Raw genomic sequence first — 20,165 nt, forward strand, 5'->3', positions numbered from 1 at the left:
GTGACATGCTGTTAAACATGCTTTGTACAATAAGCAATTCAAGTTCACTTGTGTAGTAGTCAGACTCACCCAGCCTCATAGCCCTGGTTGAAAACTTGACACAGTGCAGGACCTCCTCTTCGTCCATGGCGTCTAACACTTTGGTTTGTCGTAGGTATGGAGTCAGACGTTCCGGAGACAGTTTCTGTACAATTTTACACCTGTGCTTCTCAATCATTTCCCAAAGCTCCTCTTCCTCCATGTCTGTCAGCTCCGGGTCAGCCTTCCACTGTGCTGACATATTTGTCTATGATATACGACCTGAATAAAGAATGAAGTCATGTGCTTATTGTTCTAATTAAGCACCTGAAACGAATACCAAGAGAGCAGTAAATACCATGACCTTATGGTTGGCTAAAGTTCAGCCACTATTTCTTTACTTCCTTATTAGCGCAACAAGAACAAAAGCAAGTTATATAAGATATAGAATAATTAAAAAAAAAATGATAAATAACATAAAATTAATTAAGAACGTACCTCAAAATAAATCCATATATCTGTGTAAAAATGTACTTAAAACCATCAGCTCTAGAAAGAAAAGGAAAAGAGTATGAGAAGTTGTATTACACATATATCCATTCTTAGTTACATTCATCTCCCTACTATAGCTACGTGGGTAGCTACATAACTGGAATTTCACCCCCAGGGCTGCGTAATTTTCCAGCCTGCTAAAAAAAAACATTCTGCTTTCACTAGAGCACAAAGTTCACTTGTCAAGATATCTTTGCAGCTGAATAACCATACAGCATAACCATACAGTCAGGTCTATAAATATTGGGACATCGACACAATTCTAACATTTTTGGCTCTATACACCACCACAATGGATTTGAAATGAAACAAAAAAAGTTAAAGTTATGCTTTAACTGCAGACTGTCAGCTTTAATTTGAGGGTATTTACATTCAAATCAGGTGAACGGTGTAGGAATTACAACAGTTTTCATATGTACCTCCCACTTGTTAAGGGACCAAAAGTAATGGGACAATTGGCTTCTCAGCTGTTCCATGGCCAGGTGTGTGTTATTCCCTCATTATCCCAATTACAATGAGCAGCTAAAAGGTCCAGAGTTCATTTTAAGTGTTCTATTTGCATTTGGAATCTGTTGCTGTCAACTCTCAAGATGAGATCCAAAGAGCTGTCACTATCAGTGAAGCAAGCCATCACTAGGCTGAAAAAACAAAACAAACCCATCAGAGAGATAGCAAAAACATTAGTCGTGGACAAAACAACTGTTTGGAACATTCTTAAAAAGAAAGAATGCAACGGTGAGCTCGGCAACACCAAAAGACCCGGAAGACCATGGAAAACAACTGTGGTGGATGACCGAAGAATTCTTTCCCTGGTGAAGAAAACACCCTTCACAATAGTTGGCTAGATCAAGAACACTCTCCAGGAGGTAGGTGTATGTGTGTCAAAGTCAAAAATCAAGAGAAGACTTCACCAGAGTGAATACAGAGGGTTCACCACAAGATGTAAACCATTGGTGAGCCTCAAAAAACAGGAAGGCCAGATTAGAGTTTGCCAAACGACATCTAAAAAAGCCTTCACAGTTCTGGAACAACATCCTATGGACAGATGAGACCAAGATCAACTTGTACCAGAGTGATGGGAAGAGAAGAGTATGGAGAAGGAACTGCTCTTGATCCTAAGCATACCACCTCATCAGTGAAGCATGGTGGTGATAGTGTCATGGCGTTTGCATGTATGGCTGCCAATGGAACTGGTTCTCTTGTATTTATTGATGATGTGTCTACTGACAATAGCAGCAGGATGAATTCTGAAGTGTTTCGGGCAATATTATCTGCTCATATTCAGCCAAATGCTTCAGAACTCATTGGACGCCGCTTCACAGTGCAGATGGACAATGACCCAAAGCATACTGCAAAAGCAACCAAAGAGTTTTTTTTTTGGTTTACAAACGATTTTATTGTACATGAGTAGACAGTAAAACAACAGCACATTTTAAAGTGATATTGTCAGCAAAAACAAGGCACTTTTGAAAAGTACAATACATAAAAATATATTAACATAACAAAGAAGAGAAAAGAAAAGAGGAAGGTACGAGTGCATGAAATACGTAAACGATAAAGTAGGTTGAGTGATACATCTGTCAACAGTATATGTCAGCCAACTTGTACTGGGGATATTATTAAGCATGCAATAAATGTCTATAATCTCTCCATGACTCCCATTTTTTATCGTATAAGTGCATCTTATCCAGTAGGGTATAATGAATACGTTCCATAAGCATTACAGCGTCAATTCTGTGTAAAACGGAGTCCAAGGGTACAACATTGGACCTCCAATGTAGGGCAATAGACCATAAAGTGGCAATACATAATGTATGTATCAATCTCAGATTGGCATCAGAGACCCCTGGGATATGGGCCCCCAATAAACAGGTCTGCATGGACAATCGTATCGGGGTACCTGATAGTGAGGCAGCCACCTCAGAAATCCTACGCCAGATCAAAGATATTGTCGGGCAATCCCAAAATATATGAACCAAAGTACCTATGCAACCACAGCCTCGAAAACATAAAGGGGACGTTTGTGGAAACAATACATGTAGTCTTGACGGGGTATAATACCATCTGGTTAGAACTTTAAGGGCCGTCTCACGAACCGAAAGAGATCTAGAGCTCTTGCATATATTATCCACCATGGAATCCCAATCTTCATCTGACAAAGTGATGCCACAATCTTCCTCCCATTTTCGTCTGTACAAAGGGGGAGCATGAAAAAGACAGATCAAAAATTGGTGATAAAGATCTGAAATAAGACCCCTACCCCTGGGAGAGTCACGGCTGATACGTTCAAAAAAGGAAATCGGAGAGGATGGGGTAAGGCCAAAGTGCGCATTAAAAAAGTGCCTAATCTGTCTATAACGAAGGTACTCACGAAGAGGAACATCAAATAACACGCGCAGCATATCAAAGGTAATGTAAGATCCTCCTCTTTGGAAATCAGATAATCTGCTAAAAGATCGATCATACCACCAACGAAACATGTGAGGGGAAGAAAAGGCTACAACAAAAGTAGGATCACCAAAAAATGACACACCTGGGGGAATAGGAGAGACTAAACCCAATTTAGATTTGTGTTTGGACCAAAGTGTCAGCGAGTGGGTCACTATGGAGTTATGAAAAATAAGCAATCGGGGGGAGATGTTAGACCATAAAATTCCCGGTAAATAAAAAGGACGTATCGACTGAGACTCAAACTTGATCCATGGGATTTGAGAGTTAATAGTAGCCCATTGTGATAACTGCGCAAAACGAGCCGAGAGGTAATATAGCCAAAAGTTAGGAAGACCTAGACCTCCCGTCCGTTGTGAGCGATACAAAATGGATGAGGCAAAACATGGATGCTTATTTCTTCAAATAAAATTGTTAATAGTCCGCTGAAAGTGATCCAAAAACGTTTTTGAGACCGGAACTGAAAGTGCTCTAAAAAGATAAAGCAGTTTGGGCAAAATGTTCATTTTAACCGCCGTGACTCTACCCAGAAAGGAGATATGACAACCGTGCCAGATCTTCAGTAGTGTAGAGAGACGTGATACACATCGTGGATAATTAGCTGTAAATATATCTGAGTATCTGGGAGTGAGATTAATCCCCAGATAGGATATCCTGTCCTTGACCCAGCGAAATGCACTTAGGGAGTCAGGAACATTAACAGGCATAATCACAGATTTGGTAAAATTAACGGTGAGACCTGACACTTTGGCAAAATCATTCAGTACAGCACACAAGTTAGGTAAAGAAGTCAACGGGTTAGTAATAAAAAGCATAACATCATCAGCATACATGCTCAGCTTAAAATGTGAAACTAATAATGAATAGCCAGAAATATCCGAATGTGATTTAATCACCAATGCCAAAGGTTCCAGCGCAAACACCAGCGCAAACAAAAGGGGGGAAAGAGGACAGCCCTGGCGGGTACCTCTACCCAATGTAAAGAAGTCAGAGTTACAGCCGGGAAACCTAATTCTTGTTTTAGGAGAGTCGTATAGGGCATGTATGCCTGCCAAAAACCCGTCACTGAAGCCCATTTTCCGTAACAAGGAGAACAAATAGGGCCAAAGAACACTGTCAAAGGCCTTGTTTATATCCAAACTCATCAACAGAACCTCTTTGGAATGTAAATTGGCGTCTTGAATAACATTTAGAGTGAGACGAATGTTATCAGTAATAAATCTGTCGGGAATAAAACCCGACTGGTCTGGAGAAACCAAAGAGGAGATGATAGGGGCCAACCGGTCTGCCAAAATACGGCTAAATATTTTTAGATCGTTATTCATGACCGAGATTGGTCTATGGTTTTGTGGCAAACAGTGGTCTTTCTGTGGCTTGGGTATTAGAGACATGTTAGCCAACAACATCTCCTCAGGGAACTTACCCCCCTGCAAAACATCATTAAATAAAGTTATCAAGTATGGAGCCAATGTAGAGGCAAAATGTTTATAATAGCTAGAGGTAAATCCGTCAGGACCCGGAGCAGTAGAACATTTAAGCGCGCTTATCGCACATGTTATTTCCTCTAAAGTACAGGGGGCATTAAGAGAGGCAATCTGAGAGGGTGTAAGAGCAGGGAGGGGTATAGCATCCAGCCATGAGTCTGACAGAGGAACAGAATCTGACTGCGGAGGAGCTAGTAGCTTAGAATAAAAATTTTCGAAAATACCCAAGACTTCCTGAGGTAGAGATGAGATAGCACCCGAATTTGTGCGTAATTTATACACGTGTGGGGGGCGCAGATAATGGTTCAACTTCCTTGCAAACATGGTAGATGCCGAGTTGCTATGTAATAGGAACGAGGCCTTCGACCAGCGGAGGGCCTTTACAGTTTTTTGGGAAAGCAGGGCATTCAGTTCCAAGCGCTTTTGGGACAGTAGCTGTTTATTAAGTAGAGATGGATTAGCGACATGGCTTCTATAGTGTGCTTCTAATTCTCGAGTTAGAAGTAGTATTTGCTGCCAACGTTTTCTATTTCTGGACGAGGCCATGGAGATAAGTGGGCCTCGGAGGACCGCCTTGTGGGCTACCCAGAGTGTGGCTGGGGAAATATCAGGGGTTGAATTAGACTGAAAGTATTCCTGAAGAGATGTAATCACCTCCTGGTGAGAGTCAATATCAGTCAGCATAGAGTCATTAAGTCTCCAAGATAACGGGAGTAGGTGCCAATCCCACAAACGTGATAGATAAGGCCATAATACTGTGATCCGACCAGGGGCTCAAATGAATGCAAGCTATCCTAGAATTAGCTAGTAAAATCGGGGTACAATATATATAGTCTAATCTAGCATAAGAGTCATGTGGGTGGGAATAAAATGTATAATCCCTGGCTCCTATATTGTGCGCTCTCCAGGCATCCACCAACTGGAGGGCATCTAGATTCTTAGTAAGGGACTTCGGGAAAGCCTGGGAAGAGTGCGTGGGGGAACTACGGTCCAAAAGAGGATTTGCCACCAGATTAAAATCCCCACCCACCAATAGATGGGGGGACAAAAACCTATCCAGAGCACCAAAAAATTTAGAAAAAAAGGTAGCTTGTGCCGAATTCGGTGCATAGACATTAGCAATAGTAAGTTCTCGACCTGAAAGGGTGCCTTTAAGAATGATAAACCTACTGTCCGGATCACGATACACATGTTGAACCTCAAAGGGGAACGAGTTATGTAGAAAGATGGCCACTCCCCTACTCTTGGAGGAATGCAGGGTATAATACCCCTGCCTATAAAATCTATGAAAATATGTCGGGTGTTTTGCGGCTGCAAAATGTGTTTCCTGTAATAAGATAATCTTGGCTCTCAGTCGTTTATATTGAAGAAAGGTTGTTTTGCACTTGTTTGGCGAATTGAAACCCTGGACATTATGCAAAATACATTGAATTACCATAGCAAACAGAGCTTGTTACTATCATCATAAAAGTACACACTGCAGGGATATCCCCCAAAATCACTTGACTAGACATAGAAATCCGCAGGTCTACATCAGACAGACGTACAGGTGGCAGAACCAGCCTAGGGGACCCCCCGGCCCCAACATGGGGGCCGTGACATCCACAGACCGACACAACACCAGCCTCATGCACTAAAGTTTTGAGAAAAGAGAATACAAAAAACAATGGAGAGGAGATTTCAATAGCTCCTACAATTGAGAGGGTAACTGAAGAACATGGATCAGGCTGAAAATTTGTCATACCTGATAAAACAAAAAAATCAAATGTAAAGGGGCCAAATGGGCCCAGACCCTGTCTCCCTAAAACACGTAAAACGGAGCTGCCACCCCTCAATCGGGCGGCGACACCTCCGGCCATGTCAGGAGGCAGGGTGGGGTAACGTGTCGAAGAGTTGTGAAACCATAAACCAATGGGCGTAATTAAGAGGGTCCGGAGACCGTTGTTATACCTTATCTCGTCCAGCTATCAATGCAAGGCACACAATACTCAGAATTACAAAAATATCACAGCAGTAACCATAAAAATACACATCCTGACAACGTAAGATAGGAAGAGCAAAATCCCTGTGTCCCAATTCTTGGTAAAGTCATAAAAGACAATAGGCAGGACCAAGGACCGTCAAACAATGGGTAGTAGGCAAGTGAGAATGAACCTGTCAACCCGGATCCTGTCTGACTCTCCTTCTATCCCTCCGTGGAGATGGGGTATGCCAAATGGGAGAGATACGAGGGGTGGAGGGTGGACGTTGAGGTGATGAGGCATCCGCTAGGCCTAATTTGGCCAAGATTGCTCTACCTTCGGAAGGGGATGTAGCTATATATGTGCTCCCATTATGTGAAACTATCAACTTAAAGGGGAAGCCCCACTTGTAGCGGATACGAGCTGAGAACAGGACCGTTGTAACTTCTTTCATTTTTCTACGCTTCTCCAACGTGGCCGGGGAAACATCCGGAAAGATCTGTAAAACCGAGCCTTCAAAGGAGATCGTTGGGGTATTGCGAGCAGCTCTGAGTATTTCTTCCTTGGTCAGAAAGTCCCTCATGCACAGGACAATATCCCTAGGCGGCTTGTCAGTAGGAGGTTTAGGGCGCAGGGCTCTATGGATGCGGTCACAGGCAAAAGACCCAGGGTCACGATCCGGGAGGAGTGATTGAAGTAATTTGGTCACGGTTAAGGAGAGGTCAGACATAGACTCCGGGATTCCCCTGATTCGCAGATTATTCCTGCGATTGCGATTATCAAGGTCCTCAACCTGCGCCTGCAGTTGAAAAAAGGCTGTTTGTAAATGATCATGCTCTCTGGAAAGTTCACCATAGGCCAGGCTAAGTTCATCGTGTTTGGTTTCTAAGCGGTCTGTCCTGGAGCCCAGCGTGGCTATTTCCTGAGAGAGAACATTAGTGCTTTTATGCAATTCTGATTGAAATTTGGCGGCTAGCTTGGCGTACATAGTTTCCAAGCAGGACTCCAAGTCCCCTTTTGTGAGTTGCTGTGTATTTTCACTGACCAAGGCCGATAAAGGAGCTGTGGTATCCTGTGTGGGATCGGACAGGGATGCTCGCTCTGTATTGACTGGAGACATGCCGCAAATCTCGTGTGCCTTAAGTAGGTATGTCGTGAGGGACTTCTGGGCTTGTCCCTTTTTTTTCTTAGTGGACGGCATACAGGGAGTCTCCTGGGGGTGATCAACTGAAAATAGGATAATGAATGGTGATTATAACCCCAGGGGACCTATAACGCCCAAAAAAGGTTTAGGGTTGTAGTTACATGAATGCTGTCAGATCCATCTGCGAGAACATTGTATTGTAAAAATATTTAGCAAGCCATGGAAAGGCAGAGAGGACATAGATCGCAGCAACCAGCAGAGATATCACACCGGAGCAGGATGATGGCACCAGATCCCAACTTGGGACACAAGAGGGGCACGTGGGAAGCAGAGGATCTCCAGCACCCTGCACAGGGCCCTCCAGGGAGACACCCTCCAGGGCAGTACTAAGGCCCCAGTAGGCCTCTGAGCCCAACAGGGGCCGTGGTCACGGATGATGACGGGCTCCGGGGTCAGCAACGTGAGGCCCGCACCACAAATCACTGTGGGGGGATCCAATAACAGGAGGCCACCCGCACCCCCCACTCACTGCGATCAGATGAAGGAGGCTCCAGACAGACGTTGTAGACTGCAAATGCCGCCTCCACCACGGGAAGCAGGAACACACAGCGGCGTCTCTCCCCTAGTCCCAGCAATGCAGAGGGCGCTGCGGATGTCCCCAAGTGATCTCCCACAGCCCGGATGGCAGTGGGTGCAGATGGGAGTACTGATGGGTGACGCCGGAGCCCCGGCCCACGCGGCCGCACCAGGCCACGGACGTCTACCGCCACGAGGGGCAGAAATGTCGCCTGGAGTGCGCCTCCCAGGGATCGGGGATGCTACCCGGATCCCCCGCTGTCTCTCCGTGATCCGCTGCCACACGGATGGCAGCGGATTCAGAAGTTCGGCGCCGGAGCTCCGGATTATGCGGCCGCTCCGGCTGCCATCTTGGACACGCCCCCAACCAAAGAGTTTTTTAAGGGAAAGAAGTAGAATGTTATGCAATGGCCAAGTCAATCACCTGACCTGAATCCGATTGAGCATGCATTTCACTTGCTGAAGGCAAAACTGAAGGGAAAATGCCCCAAGAACAAGCAGGAACTGAAGACAGTTGCAGTAGGGGCCTGGCAGAGCATCACCAGGGATGAAACCCAGCGTCTGGTGATGTCTATGCGTTCCAGACTTCAGGCTGTAATTGTGATTTATGATTATTATTCTGTCCCATCAAATTAAAGCTGACAGTCTGCAGTTAAAGCACATCTTAATTTCAAATCCATTGTGGTGGTGTATAGAGCCAAAAATGTTAGAATTGTGTCGATGTCCCAATATTTATGGACCTGACTGTATACTGATTATATCCAGTCTTTTAATAAATATCTTTACTCAAAAGTGGTATTAAACCTAAAAACAAAAATATAAATGTGGTATGTGCATTAATTCTCTATTTTTTTCTTATTTTTTACACTTTTTTCCTTTATTTTGACCTGAGGATTTTGCCAGTTAGGCTGGCCATACACTATACAATTTTCTTACAATTTTCTGTCCAATTTCTGCCCAATTTCCTTTAGATTTACCTTCAACTGTGTAGTGCAAGGGCCAGCCAAATTGGATACAACTGAAAGTGTTGTTTGGGTTTGACCTCATATTATATGGGTTTTGGTAAATCTAAAGCAAAAACCTCAAGACAATTTTATAATGTATGGCCAGCCTTATACACTTCCTGTCTTAGGGTGTCTCCACTCTGGATGTAGGAGCTGCAGAGATACCTTTGGATAACAGCATTGTTAGGCTGACCATACATTATACAATTTTCTTGAGATTTTTGGTTTAGATTTACCAAAAACCATATAATAGGAGGTCAAACTTAAACAACACTTTCAATTGTATCCAATTAGACAGGCCATTGCACTACATAGTTAAAGGTAAATCTAAAGGAAATTGGGCAGAAATTGGACTGAAAATATATAGTATAGTGTATGGCCAGCTTACGTCTGAGGAGAGGGTAGTGTTAGATGCATAAAAAAAAGTTTAGATGGACTTGACTCACAAAGCAAAGCTGAAATCCAGCTAACACGTTTTTAGCGGCTACAGTAGATAAAGGTTTTAAATAGGAAAGCTGATCATTGTAAGCACCCTGGTCAGTGGTAAATGGTTTGTCTCAACCTTCTAACTGCTTGACAGCTTGGTCTGTTAAAGAAAGCTGAAAAATAACAGACTGACTGGCCAGATCGCCAGATAAATATAAAGGAAAAAGGCTTAAAAATTATTATTATTATTATATTATTCTACAGTATTATAAAGCGCCAACAGTTCACTCAGCGCTGTACATTACAAAGGGAGACAGAACATGCGACAGTACAATAACAATACAATGTGATACACGAGGGGTTCGAGAACCCTGCTCTTTCGAGCTTACAATCTAGGAAAGAACACAAATGCAGATATCACATCTAAGAATTGGTACGTTGGAAGACAATACATTTTGTTTTTGAGTTTAATATTGCTTTTTTATTTAATCATTTCCCAAAAAGGTTGCATTCAAGGCATGCTGGGAATTATATCACAATTGCTTGTGCCCCCAACCAAGCTGTCAATACATCTAATGGCTAGTGTCATAACTGTGCAGCACCATGACAATTGCAGATCAAACAGAGGCTAAGATTGCAGCTTCTTTGGCTAAAAAGGACGGGAGGGTTTTGTTCACTTAATATTCACTCAGTATTGGCATTTATATGTATTGTTAGAACTTAACAATGGTACTTTCTTTAAATCCTCTTGGAGTGGCCCCCCTCCACTGAAAAGTCTAGGGGCCAGATGGATAAGCTGTAATACTTACCTTATCCCAGACTTGTCCAGTTCCCTGTAGCCTCTTCTCTTTGGCATGCTGGCCAATGGTCATATTATGACATCATGTCCGATAAAGGAGCAGTGCTCCTGCATTATAAGTCAGGACAGAGAATTGCCAACCTCCCCCCCCCCCCAAAAAATAAACCCCGGAGTGTTTGAAAGAAGAGGACAAGCCAGGAATTTGCTGCAGTGATGAATAATGTAAGTATTGCAGCTTTTAACCCTATATATATTTTGGTTTCTTTCTTTGTTTTATCTACTTAACAATTTGTATTTATGTCCATCCATACCTGAGTTTAAAACAGCTCTGCCACACACCCAGGTGGATAACACCACTTTCAGTTACAGAGGTATTAAACCCAAAAGCAAACATTTTATTATATTGCAGTTTACCAGTTCTTACATGTCATGGCTGCATTAGTTTTCTTTTTAAAGTTTTCTTTCTTCTATTTTCATCTGGTTATCCAGCCAGCATGGCTTTGTTTTTCCAAAGCTCTATAGCAGAATATATCAGTTTACAAGGATGAGACAAACAACTTACTTACACTGCTTACAATGATCATTTTTTATTTATTTATGAAAAACCTTTATCCCAAAAGAAAAACACTGCTATAACTGATTATAAAGTGTTAAATACATTTAATACTCCCCTCCTCCCATACTGATGATGCTGATGTCTGCTGTGCCTCATGTGCTCATTCATCCAGAGTGGGGACACTCTAATACAGAAGATGCGTTACTGGCCAGATCACCAGATGAAAACAGAGCGACAAAAGCCAAAGAAATGAAAACAAATGCAGCCACCATATCTAATAATTAGAAAGCTGAAATATATTACACTTTTGGTTTGGGGTTTATTACATAATGAATGCATTGGTGAGCAGTGTACAGCTACGTGTACAGTGTAAAGAAGATTGCAATGGGAGGAAGGTAAGAAGCCTGCCTATTGCTGAAGAGACATGGAGGTTTATTTACTAAAACTGTAGAGTGCAAAATCTGGTGCAGCTCTTGTGTAATGCTACTCCCCGTGGGGGCCACTAGTTGATGCTTGTCTCCAGTTGTTGCCCTGACCATGCAAGCTTCTCAACCCTTGTGACAGTCTAGGTTCAGACATGCTGCAAACCAAATTAGTGATAAAGAATATTGGCACAGAGTTTAGAAAAAGCACAAAACACAATTCTATAGCAGTCACTGTTATATTGAATACTGGTAATCAAAGGTTCTAATTCACAGTTCATAATAATCTTAAATGGCACATAAAATGAGTGAACTCTAAATACAACCCCAAGTGGTTGAGTAACACTAGACTAGCAATGGCCAATTATGATTATCAAGATGAATCAGATGCAATTAAAAAATAACCATCCACGTGCAACACTGGTTGAAGGTCATCAGCTCCCTCTGTAACCACTGGTGTGCTGTCACTAAAATACCCCTTTAGTTTAGTAATAACACACAAGAGTAGAGTGCTTCCTTAGATGGCTATGTAGTTCTTTAGGACCTGCAGAAGGGAAAATTCCAGCTTGGAGGAGAGTTGTCTTTTGCTAGCAATGTTGGAGCCCATAAACAATGTTGAATACTTATAGGCCAGTACTGTTAAGTAGATACTGACTGGAGTGCTGATAGCAAGGGCAGAAAGAAGTAGGGCTTCCGCCTGCTCACCAATCCTGATATGGATGCAGCCTCTGCAGGAACAGAGTGTATTGTACAGGCTCTTGTTTCTCAAGTGAGTGGTGAGGGACAATAACTTGGCAAGCTGTCAGCACAAGAAGAACAACATCAGAAGCATGAAGATGAACTGTGAGGGTTTCTGAATGAAGATGAACAGCTGTGGCACCCAGTCTATTGATCTGCGTTACAGCTATGCAGATCCGATCTGTGGAACATCACTGTAACCATCTAGGCTGCAAGGTCCGCTGCTACTGTGTGCAGAATGGCAGCCTCCAACTGTCCTGTCAAAAGTCCCAAGCCAGGAGAGTGAACCCACCAATCATAGTCAAATATATAGGATCTCCCACAATGTTCTTTGCCAGACCAGCCTCCTGGGATGTGTAGTTCAAACAGGACTCAGGAATACAGTGTGGGGAGGCAGAGGGACAACAGGTCCCAAGATCTTCTGCTGTCTCTCAAGAGATTAGCTCTTACACTCTGCTGACAGGACATGATGCAATAATGAATACTGGGCACTAGAGGGGAAATACTTGATCCATATTTCCACCTATCAGTGTTCCTTGGGTTCCAGTATAATGTAGCTGGCACTTGGCTACATTTGTCAAAGCTTAACTGAACAAGCTGAAGTTAGAAGCCGATTGGCTATCATGCACAGCGGCACCAGATTTTGCACTCTCTAGCTTTAGCAAATCAACCCCATAGTATCTCTTCTGTAATAAAATACCTTTTTGCTCCCAATTTTTGGTTTTGTGGCCACAATTCTGCTTTAAAAGCATTCTGTTTTAGTCAACACTTCGGGTAATTGGGAGGCTTGCTTCTAAGCTCCATCCCTACCCATTCCTATTGGCCCATCATAATGATGGCCAAAAGGCGTAAACCTGCCTATCAAAGCAGCTAGAGACCTCGCAATTGAAACAAACTGGAGAGAAGATATCAGTGGTGGTGAGGGTGCTGGAGGATGTCACATTGCTGGAGCAGAGGTGAGTATTTGCAGACTTTAGTTCCTGTCGAAGTGAAGCAGAGGATGATGAAAGCTGCTGGTTTGTGTAGGCTGCCTCTGTGATAACACAGCAACCTCCCAGTGTCTGCAGGCATAGTTTTTTTGTAAAATGTCTAATTGGCCTTAAAAACCAAGGGAGACTGGAGTGAGATCTGGTCACTTTAACCTGTAATGTAGCACCAAGATTTTAGAGTAACCTGGGAATTTTACAAAGAAAAAGAAAATTGTGCATATAGGTGAAAAAATGTATCAATTGCAGCCATACAGCATTTTTTTAAATGTATTGTTGTCAAAGGGACAATGCATACAGCTGTCTAAAGATCAGTAATGCAGCAATGAATTCAGACCCATAAAATAAAAATAGAGAAAGTTACGTTTGAGTGTAGTAATTCATGCGCACAAGTATACGAGCATACACATGAAAATTGTAACAATGGCAGTTAGAATAGGACGAAGAAGAATAGGATGGAGAATTTTATGCATGTATAAGCTTATGCACATTTACATGCCTGTACGTATGTAAATATGTATATAAGGTCTTTATGGCATTTTATTTAGAATCTTTTTCCCAGCAAGACCCTGAGTATAAACATCAGTAAATCATTACATCTGTGTGCAAGAGGCCTAAGGGAGCAGTTACCTGTAGCTGCTTTTCACTTATGTTTATTTAACTGCTTCTGATGACAAAGGACCTTTGTCAATGGACTTTTGTTCACCTTAACCACTTGCCCTCCAGAGGATTTACATCCCTCTTGACCAGGACATTTTTTGTGATAATTGCACGGTCATGCAATGCTGTACTTAAATGAAATTGATGTCCCTTTTTCCCCACAAATAGAGCTTTCTTTCTGTGGTATTTGATCACCTGTGCATTTATTATTTTTTGCGGTATGAAAAAAAAAAGACTGACAACTTTTAAAAATGAAAACAATATTTTTGACTTTTTTCTATAAAACATATCCAGTAAATACATTTTAAAAAATCTAATTTCTTCATAAATTTAGGCCAAAATGTATTCTGTGACATGTTTTTGCTAAAAAAAAGCAATCCCAGTACATGTGCCTATCTGACTTCCACACCTACAGTACACTTCCTCCCTCCACGCTGCCAAGCAAGCCTACTTTGTAACCCTCATCAATACTCTGTCCTCCAGCCCTCGCCAGCTCTTCTCTACCTTTAACGCTCTACTCTCTCACCCCCCCCCCCACCTCCACCTAGTACTTCACTCACCGCTCACGAGATTGCTAATTCCATAACAAGATCGACGCAATTCGTAGGGACATCGCCACTGCTCAGACTTCCACCCCACCTAGCTTCCCTCCCACAAAAACCCCCTCAACACTCCTCTCCTTCGAACTCGCAATTGTCCAGACCTCCACCCAACCTAACATCCCTCACACTAAAACCCCCTCAACACTCCACTCGTTCGACCTTGCTATCACTGAAGAGGTCACTAAGGTCTTCTCTGAAGCCCGCCTCACCACCTGCCCCCTTGACCCTGTCCCCACACAACTCCTACGATCACCGTCCCCCTCCATCCTACGCTCCCTCACTCACATCTTTAATCTCTCCCTCTCTACTGGTGCATTCCCCTCCCGTCTGAAGCACGTGCACATAACTCCCATACTTAAAAAACCCTCCCTGGATCCCACCGACCTGAACAAACTTACAACCATGTCCCTGCTGCCATTTACATCCAAACTCCTCGAGCGCTTAGTCTATAATCGCCTGAGTTCCCACCTTACCGACAACAACCTCCTTGATCCCCTACAATCTGGCTTACGTCCCATACACTCCACCGAAACCGCCCTACTCAAACTCACCAATGACCTACTAACCTCCAAAGCTAATGGCCACTACTCAGTGCTCCTACTCCTCTACCTCTGCACGGCTTTCAACACAGTTGACCGCCCCCTCCTCCTCAAAAAACTATACTCTCTTGGCCTCAGAGACTCCGCTCTCCTGGCTCTCTTCCTATCTATCACAGCGCTCCTTCAGTGTTACCTATAATGTTGCCACCTCCCCCTCACTCCCCCTCTCTGTTGGGGTCCCTCAAGGCTCTGTCCTCTGGCCCCTTCTCTTCTCCATCTACATCTCCTCCCTTGGCCAGCTGATACACTCCCATGGCTTCAACTACCATTTCTACGCAAATCTATCTCTCTACCCCTCGCCTCACCCCTTCAGTATCCGATCGAATCACTAGCCTACTGAGCGACATATCAGATTGGATGTCACTCCACTTCCTCAAATTAAACCTGTCCAAAACCGAGCTCCTAGTTTACCCCCCAGCCCGCGCCCCCCCCCCCTAACTTCATCATGACCAACAACGCCACCATCAGTCCCACTCCGCAAGCCAGAGTACTAGGTGTCATTCTAGACTCCAATCTGTCTTTCCAGCCCCAGGTCCAATCACTGACAAGTTAATGTAGATTCCACCTCCGCAACATCTCCAAAATACGTCCGTTCCTAACCCCAGAAACTACTAAGCAACTCATTCACTCCCTTATTATTTCACGACTCGACTACTGTAACTCCCTCCTCACCGGCTTACCTCATCACAGGCTATCCCCGCTTCAGTCTATCCTGAATTCTGTGGCCAGACTCATCCACCTTACTAACCGCTCTGTATCCGCCACTCCCCTCTGCCAATCCCTCCACTGGCTTCCGATTGCCCAACGCATTAAATTCAAATTGCTTACATTGACGTACAAAGCTGTTCATAATACTGCCCCTAGCTACATCACCGATCTGATATCCAAATACCACCCAAAACATACTCTCTGCTCCTCACAAGACCTCCTACTCTCTAGTTCCCTGGTCTCTTCCTCCCACGCCCGTCTCCAGGACTTCTCCTGGGCTTCCCCCATCCTCTGGAACTCACTACCCCAATTCATCAGACTGTCACCTACCCTCCTCACCTTTAGACACACCCTGAAAACCCATCTCTTTAGGGAAGCCTACCCCGCCCTCTTCTAATTGCCGATCTCCTCCACTCTTCCTACCACTCCATCCCCCACAGCTATTTCCTCCTGTACCACAATCCCCTCCCTCCTAGATTGTAAGCTCCAAAGAGCAGGGCCCTCGAACCCCTTTTGTATTGTATTGTTACTGTACTGTCTCGTGTACTGTCTCCCATTGTAATGTACAGCGTTGAGCAAACTATTGGCACTATATAAATACTGTATAATAATAATGTAAATTAGTTTTTTTTTTTTATACAAGTAATGGCGGCGATCAGCAACTTATAGAGGGACTATAGCGGGCATTCTGACACTGGGGGGAACTGACTAACTGCCAATGACATTCCCAGTAACACTAATACAGTGATCGGTGCTAATAATGAGCACTGACACTGTACTTATGACACTGGGCAGGAAGGGGTTAACATCTTGGGCAATAAAAGGGTTAACTGTGTGCTGTTTTACTGTATGTGCTGTGCGTGTTTTACTAGGGAAACATGCTGCTGTGTATATCTCTGCTGTGCTGATAAGTACACAGCAGCATGTTACTGCTGGCAGGAGAGAGACCTGTGTTGTTTACACACAGGTCTCTCCCCTGTCAGTGATACACGGCGATCACGTGATGGCAGGGAATCTCTGGCCGGGACCCAGTGATCAACATCTGTAGCAACCAACCGGAAATGCAAAATCACATATATATATACATGTGATTTTGTGCAGCCATACTGCCCTGTAGCAGTAGGGTTTTAATCCAGCTCCAGTCAAAACTTTTCGCTTTGGACAGACTGAGGAAGATATACCTGTAGAAACCCCAGTCAGGTTTGTATTACTGTTTGTGTAACCATTGGGGATTTTGCCCTTTTAGATGAAAAATCTCTTCTGTGGGCACACTACAAGAAAACATAATTTTCCACAAAATTTGAAAGTTGAGCTTCTGTCATACTTTTATTACCGCTTTGAAATCCTGCCCTGGTGATGACAGCTAATTGCTTGTTAGAGGGGCAGGGAATGAGGTGACATCCCCCAGCAGGGTCATGAATAGCAACAAAAATTTGCCAGATGTATTTAATTCCAGGTCTATCCATGAAAAAGTTTTGTTTGTAGTTGGGCTTTAAAGTGGAGGTTCAGCCTGTAAGCCAGGGGTGGCAAACCTGCGGCTCTCCAGCTGCTGCAGGACTACAAGTTCCATCATACCTCTGCAAGTCAGTAACTTCCCATCTTTGCAATGCCTCATGGGAAATGTAGTTCCACAACAGCTGGAGAGCCACAGGTTAGCCACCCCTGCTGTAAGCAAAAAAAAATATTAAAAGTCAGCAGCTACAAACCCTATAGCTGCTGACTTTTAATAAATGATGACTTACCTGTCCCAGGATCCAGCGCCATCCTCACCCGGACTATTTCTTCACTAGCCTCTGGGTTCCCAGTGCCGGCATCCTAACTCTGGGCATCCGGCTGTGCAGCTTTTGACTTCACAGCCAGGTGCCCACTGCGCATGCGCAAGTTGTGTTGCACTTTATAAATGGTCCTGCAGTCTTCTGGGACCTGTCTCGTGTCTCAGAAGACTGCGGGGAGGGAGGGGGGAAGGAGAACTTCTACTCGGATTGCCTAGGTCAAAGCTAGATACCCATTCCCCCCACCAAAATAGCATGCTAGTTAGGCAGAGGAGGGGGGAGGATGTCTTAAAGTAGAACTTCCCATTTTGAGTGGAGCTCCTCTTTAAACACTTTGGCGTATTGTTATAATTCAGTGAATGTGACACTCACCGGACATTCACTGAAGAGGATACAATCCTCGCAATTTAAAAAACATACACAAGGAAGGAAGGAAAGATATAGAGACATATCTCCTAGATTGTAAGCTCGAAAGAGCAGAGCCCTCGATCCCCTCATGTTTTGCATTGTATTGGTATTGTTCTGTCACATGTTCTGTTCCCCTCTGTAATGTACAGCGCTGAGTGAACTATTGGCGCTTTATAAATACTGTATAATAATAATAATAATAGAGACATGGAATGAGAAGAAAGAAAACTGGAATAAATTAGGTGTTATGTGGGAGCCTAAGGGCTCTTTGGGGAATGGGGAGAATATGTCCCTCAGATATCTCTTTTGGGAACTATTGGGCTTATTGTACTTCTAGTGAACCCACATAGTGGGGTGGAAGTCCTTAGTTAGTTGAGCGTTTAAACCAGCAATGAAGGAAGAGACAAGGAAGAAAGGTAATCAAGAAAGAATAGAAAGAAGTAAAGTAAAATATAGAGGCACAACATACAAAGAAAGAAAAGATTAGAGGCAACACAATAAGGAGAAAGAAATAAAGGAAGGGAGGGAGGTAAAGAATAGAGGACCAACATATGAAGAAAGATAGAAAAAAGAAGGAAAAGTAAAGGATACACATTTAAAAGAGGGGGAAAAAATTTAAAAATAAAGAACAAATGCACAATATAAGAAGACAGGAAGACAAAATGAAATTAAGAAAAGTAAAAGAGACACAAAACAAGAAGAAAGAAAAGAAAGAAGAAAAGGAAGGTAAAGAACAGAGGCACAAAACAAGAAGAAAAAAAAGAAAAGAAGGAAAGAAAAAAAAGAAGAAAAGAAGGAAAGAATAATTAGGTGTCATGTGGGATGTTATGTACATGTATGTCATGGGTTGGAAGTCCTGCTAGTGAGGAAATAAAGGAAGGCTTATAATATACACATTGTAATTTCCTGGTCTTCTTGTGTCAGCATACCATTGTGTCCCAAAAATATGCTGACATGAGGAGTGGCCAAGCAAGAAAAGTTACAGTAAGTATCATATAACAATATTCCATGATCTGGAAACTCACCTGAACTGGAAATCATAAACTGAATGAATTCCCTGTGAGGAAGATGTCCATACCTTACGTCTGCCTGTACGTGATACTTCCGATACAGGTTTTGTTGTCGTGTAGGGAGTGTTGTCATTAGCAAGAAGGGAGGGTGAAGGATGGGAGTGGAAAGGCTGGTTCTACTAGTTACACATACTGCTTTAAAACACTCAGCCAAGGAAAGTTGTTTAAAAAAGAAAATACACAGAATTAAGGAAACATTATTTGCATGTGTATTGCCTGTTTAATGATTTGCCCTGCTGTGCCAAACCACTAAAGTGCATTAAAGTAATATTTGTTATAATATTAGTAAAACATGCATCTACAGACAAACTTCATTTTCTTACTTTTAGACAGTGGTAAAGATTTAGAGCCCATGCAGCAATTTTTTCCATGGTTTGGGGAAATTTCTGTCAATTTATGTACTAGTAATGAGTGCTAACCAGTACAGCTAGATAATGAATGGGGATATCTCACTGGCATCTGAAATCTCAAAAGATGGTGTGAAGAATGCAGGGTAAACTCACTGCACTGTCCTGAACATGTAAGGATGATGACACTCTCCGCTCCACCCTGCATAAAGATTTTCCAGCTTACTGAAGCACAATCTATAGTAGGTACCAACAGACTGAGAAACACCTTGCCTAATAGTGCTCTGGCTTAACACCGGTAACTTCTGTTTATTAGCTTCTCAAGATGTGGTTATTACTGGCTGTAAGGATGCATTCCTGGGTTTATATGTTTTGGAGAGGGTGCCTGTCAGCTTTGTGGATATAATACTGCTCTGTGCCTTTTTTAAAAGCTGTCACTTTTTGCTTGAGACGTTTAAAACAACAAGGCTACCCTATGTTCACCCACAAAGGTTTTAGGGGTGCTCAGACCTCATTATCATCCCAGATGGTCCTGTTCAACTCTATGGATTCTTAATGTGCAGCTCATGAATAAAAATCACTTGAAGGTTAAATCCATGGCTTAGGGTAGGCCTATCAGAGTGTTATGTGCGTGTAGCCCAGTACTGGCTAACTTACCTGTGCCATCGCAAGACATTCATATATAAGAACTATGCTGAGCTATCGCTCCCTCTAGTGTTTAGCTACAATAGTGAAATATTGTTCAGAGGCACAGAAAGAGTGGAGGATTGTGGGATGAGCAGAGGATTGTGGGACATGTAGTTCAGAAGGCTGGATTTGCAGAGGGACCAATACTATGGTGAGTTACAGGTTCCAGCCGGCTAGAAGTGGAATACTGGGAGAGGA

General features: G+C 43.2%; 1 protein-coding gene across 1 annotated transcript in view; it reads right to left on the bottom strand.

Moving 5' to 3' along the window:
- The window catches only part of CARD14 (caspase recruitment domain family member 14), a 195,671-nt gene extending 176,697 nt beyond the window's left edge, over window positions 1-18,974 (bottom strand). The window contains exons 1-3 of the mRNA XM_089668671.1: window positions 18,889-18,974; window positions 517-567; window positions 70-300 (exon numbers count right to left, since the gene is read on the bottom strand). Coding sequence (XP_089524797.1) covers window positions 70-280 — 211 coding nt within the window. The 5' untranslated portion in view covers window positions 281-300; window positions 517-567; window positions 18,889-18,974. The remainder of the gene's footprint in view (window positions 1-69; window positions 301-516; window positions 568-18,888) is intronic.
- Between the last annotated feature and the right edge of the window lie 1,191 nt (window positions 18,975-20,165).

The sequence above is a fragment of the Staurois parvus genome, unplaced genomic scaffold (genome assembly GCF_062004578.1).
Source record: "Staurois parvus isolate SC_StPar_1 unplaced genomic scaffold, SC_StPar_1.0 ptg000008l, whole genome shotgun sequence".
Taxonomy (NCBI): domain Eukaryota; kingdom Metazoa; phylum Chordata; class Amphibia; order Anura; family Ranidae; genus Staurois; species Staurois parvus.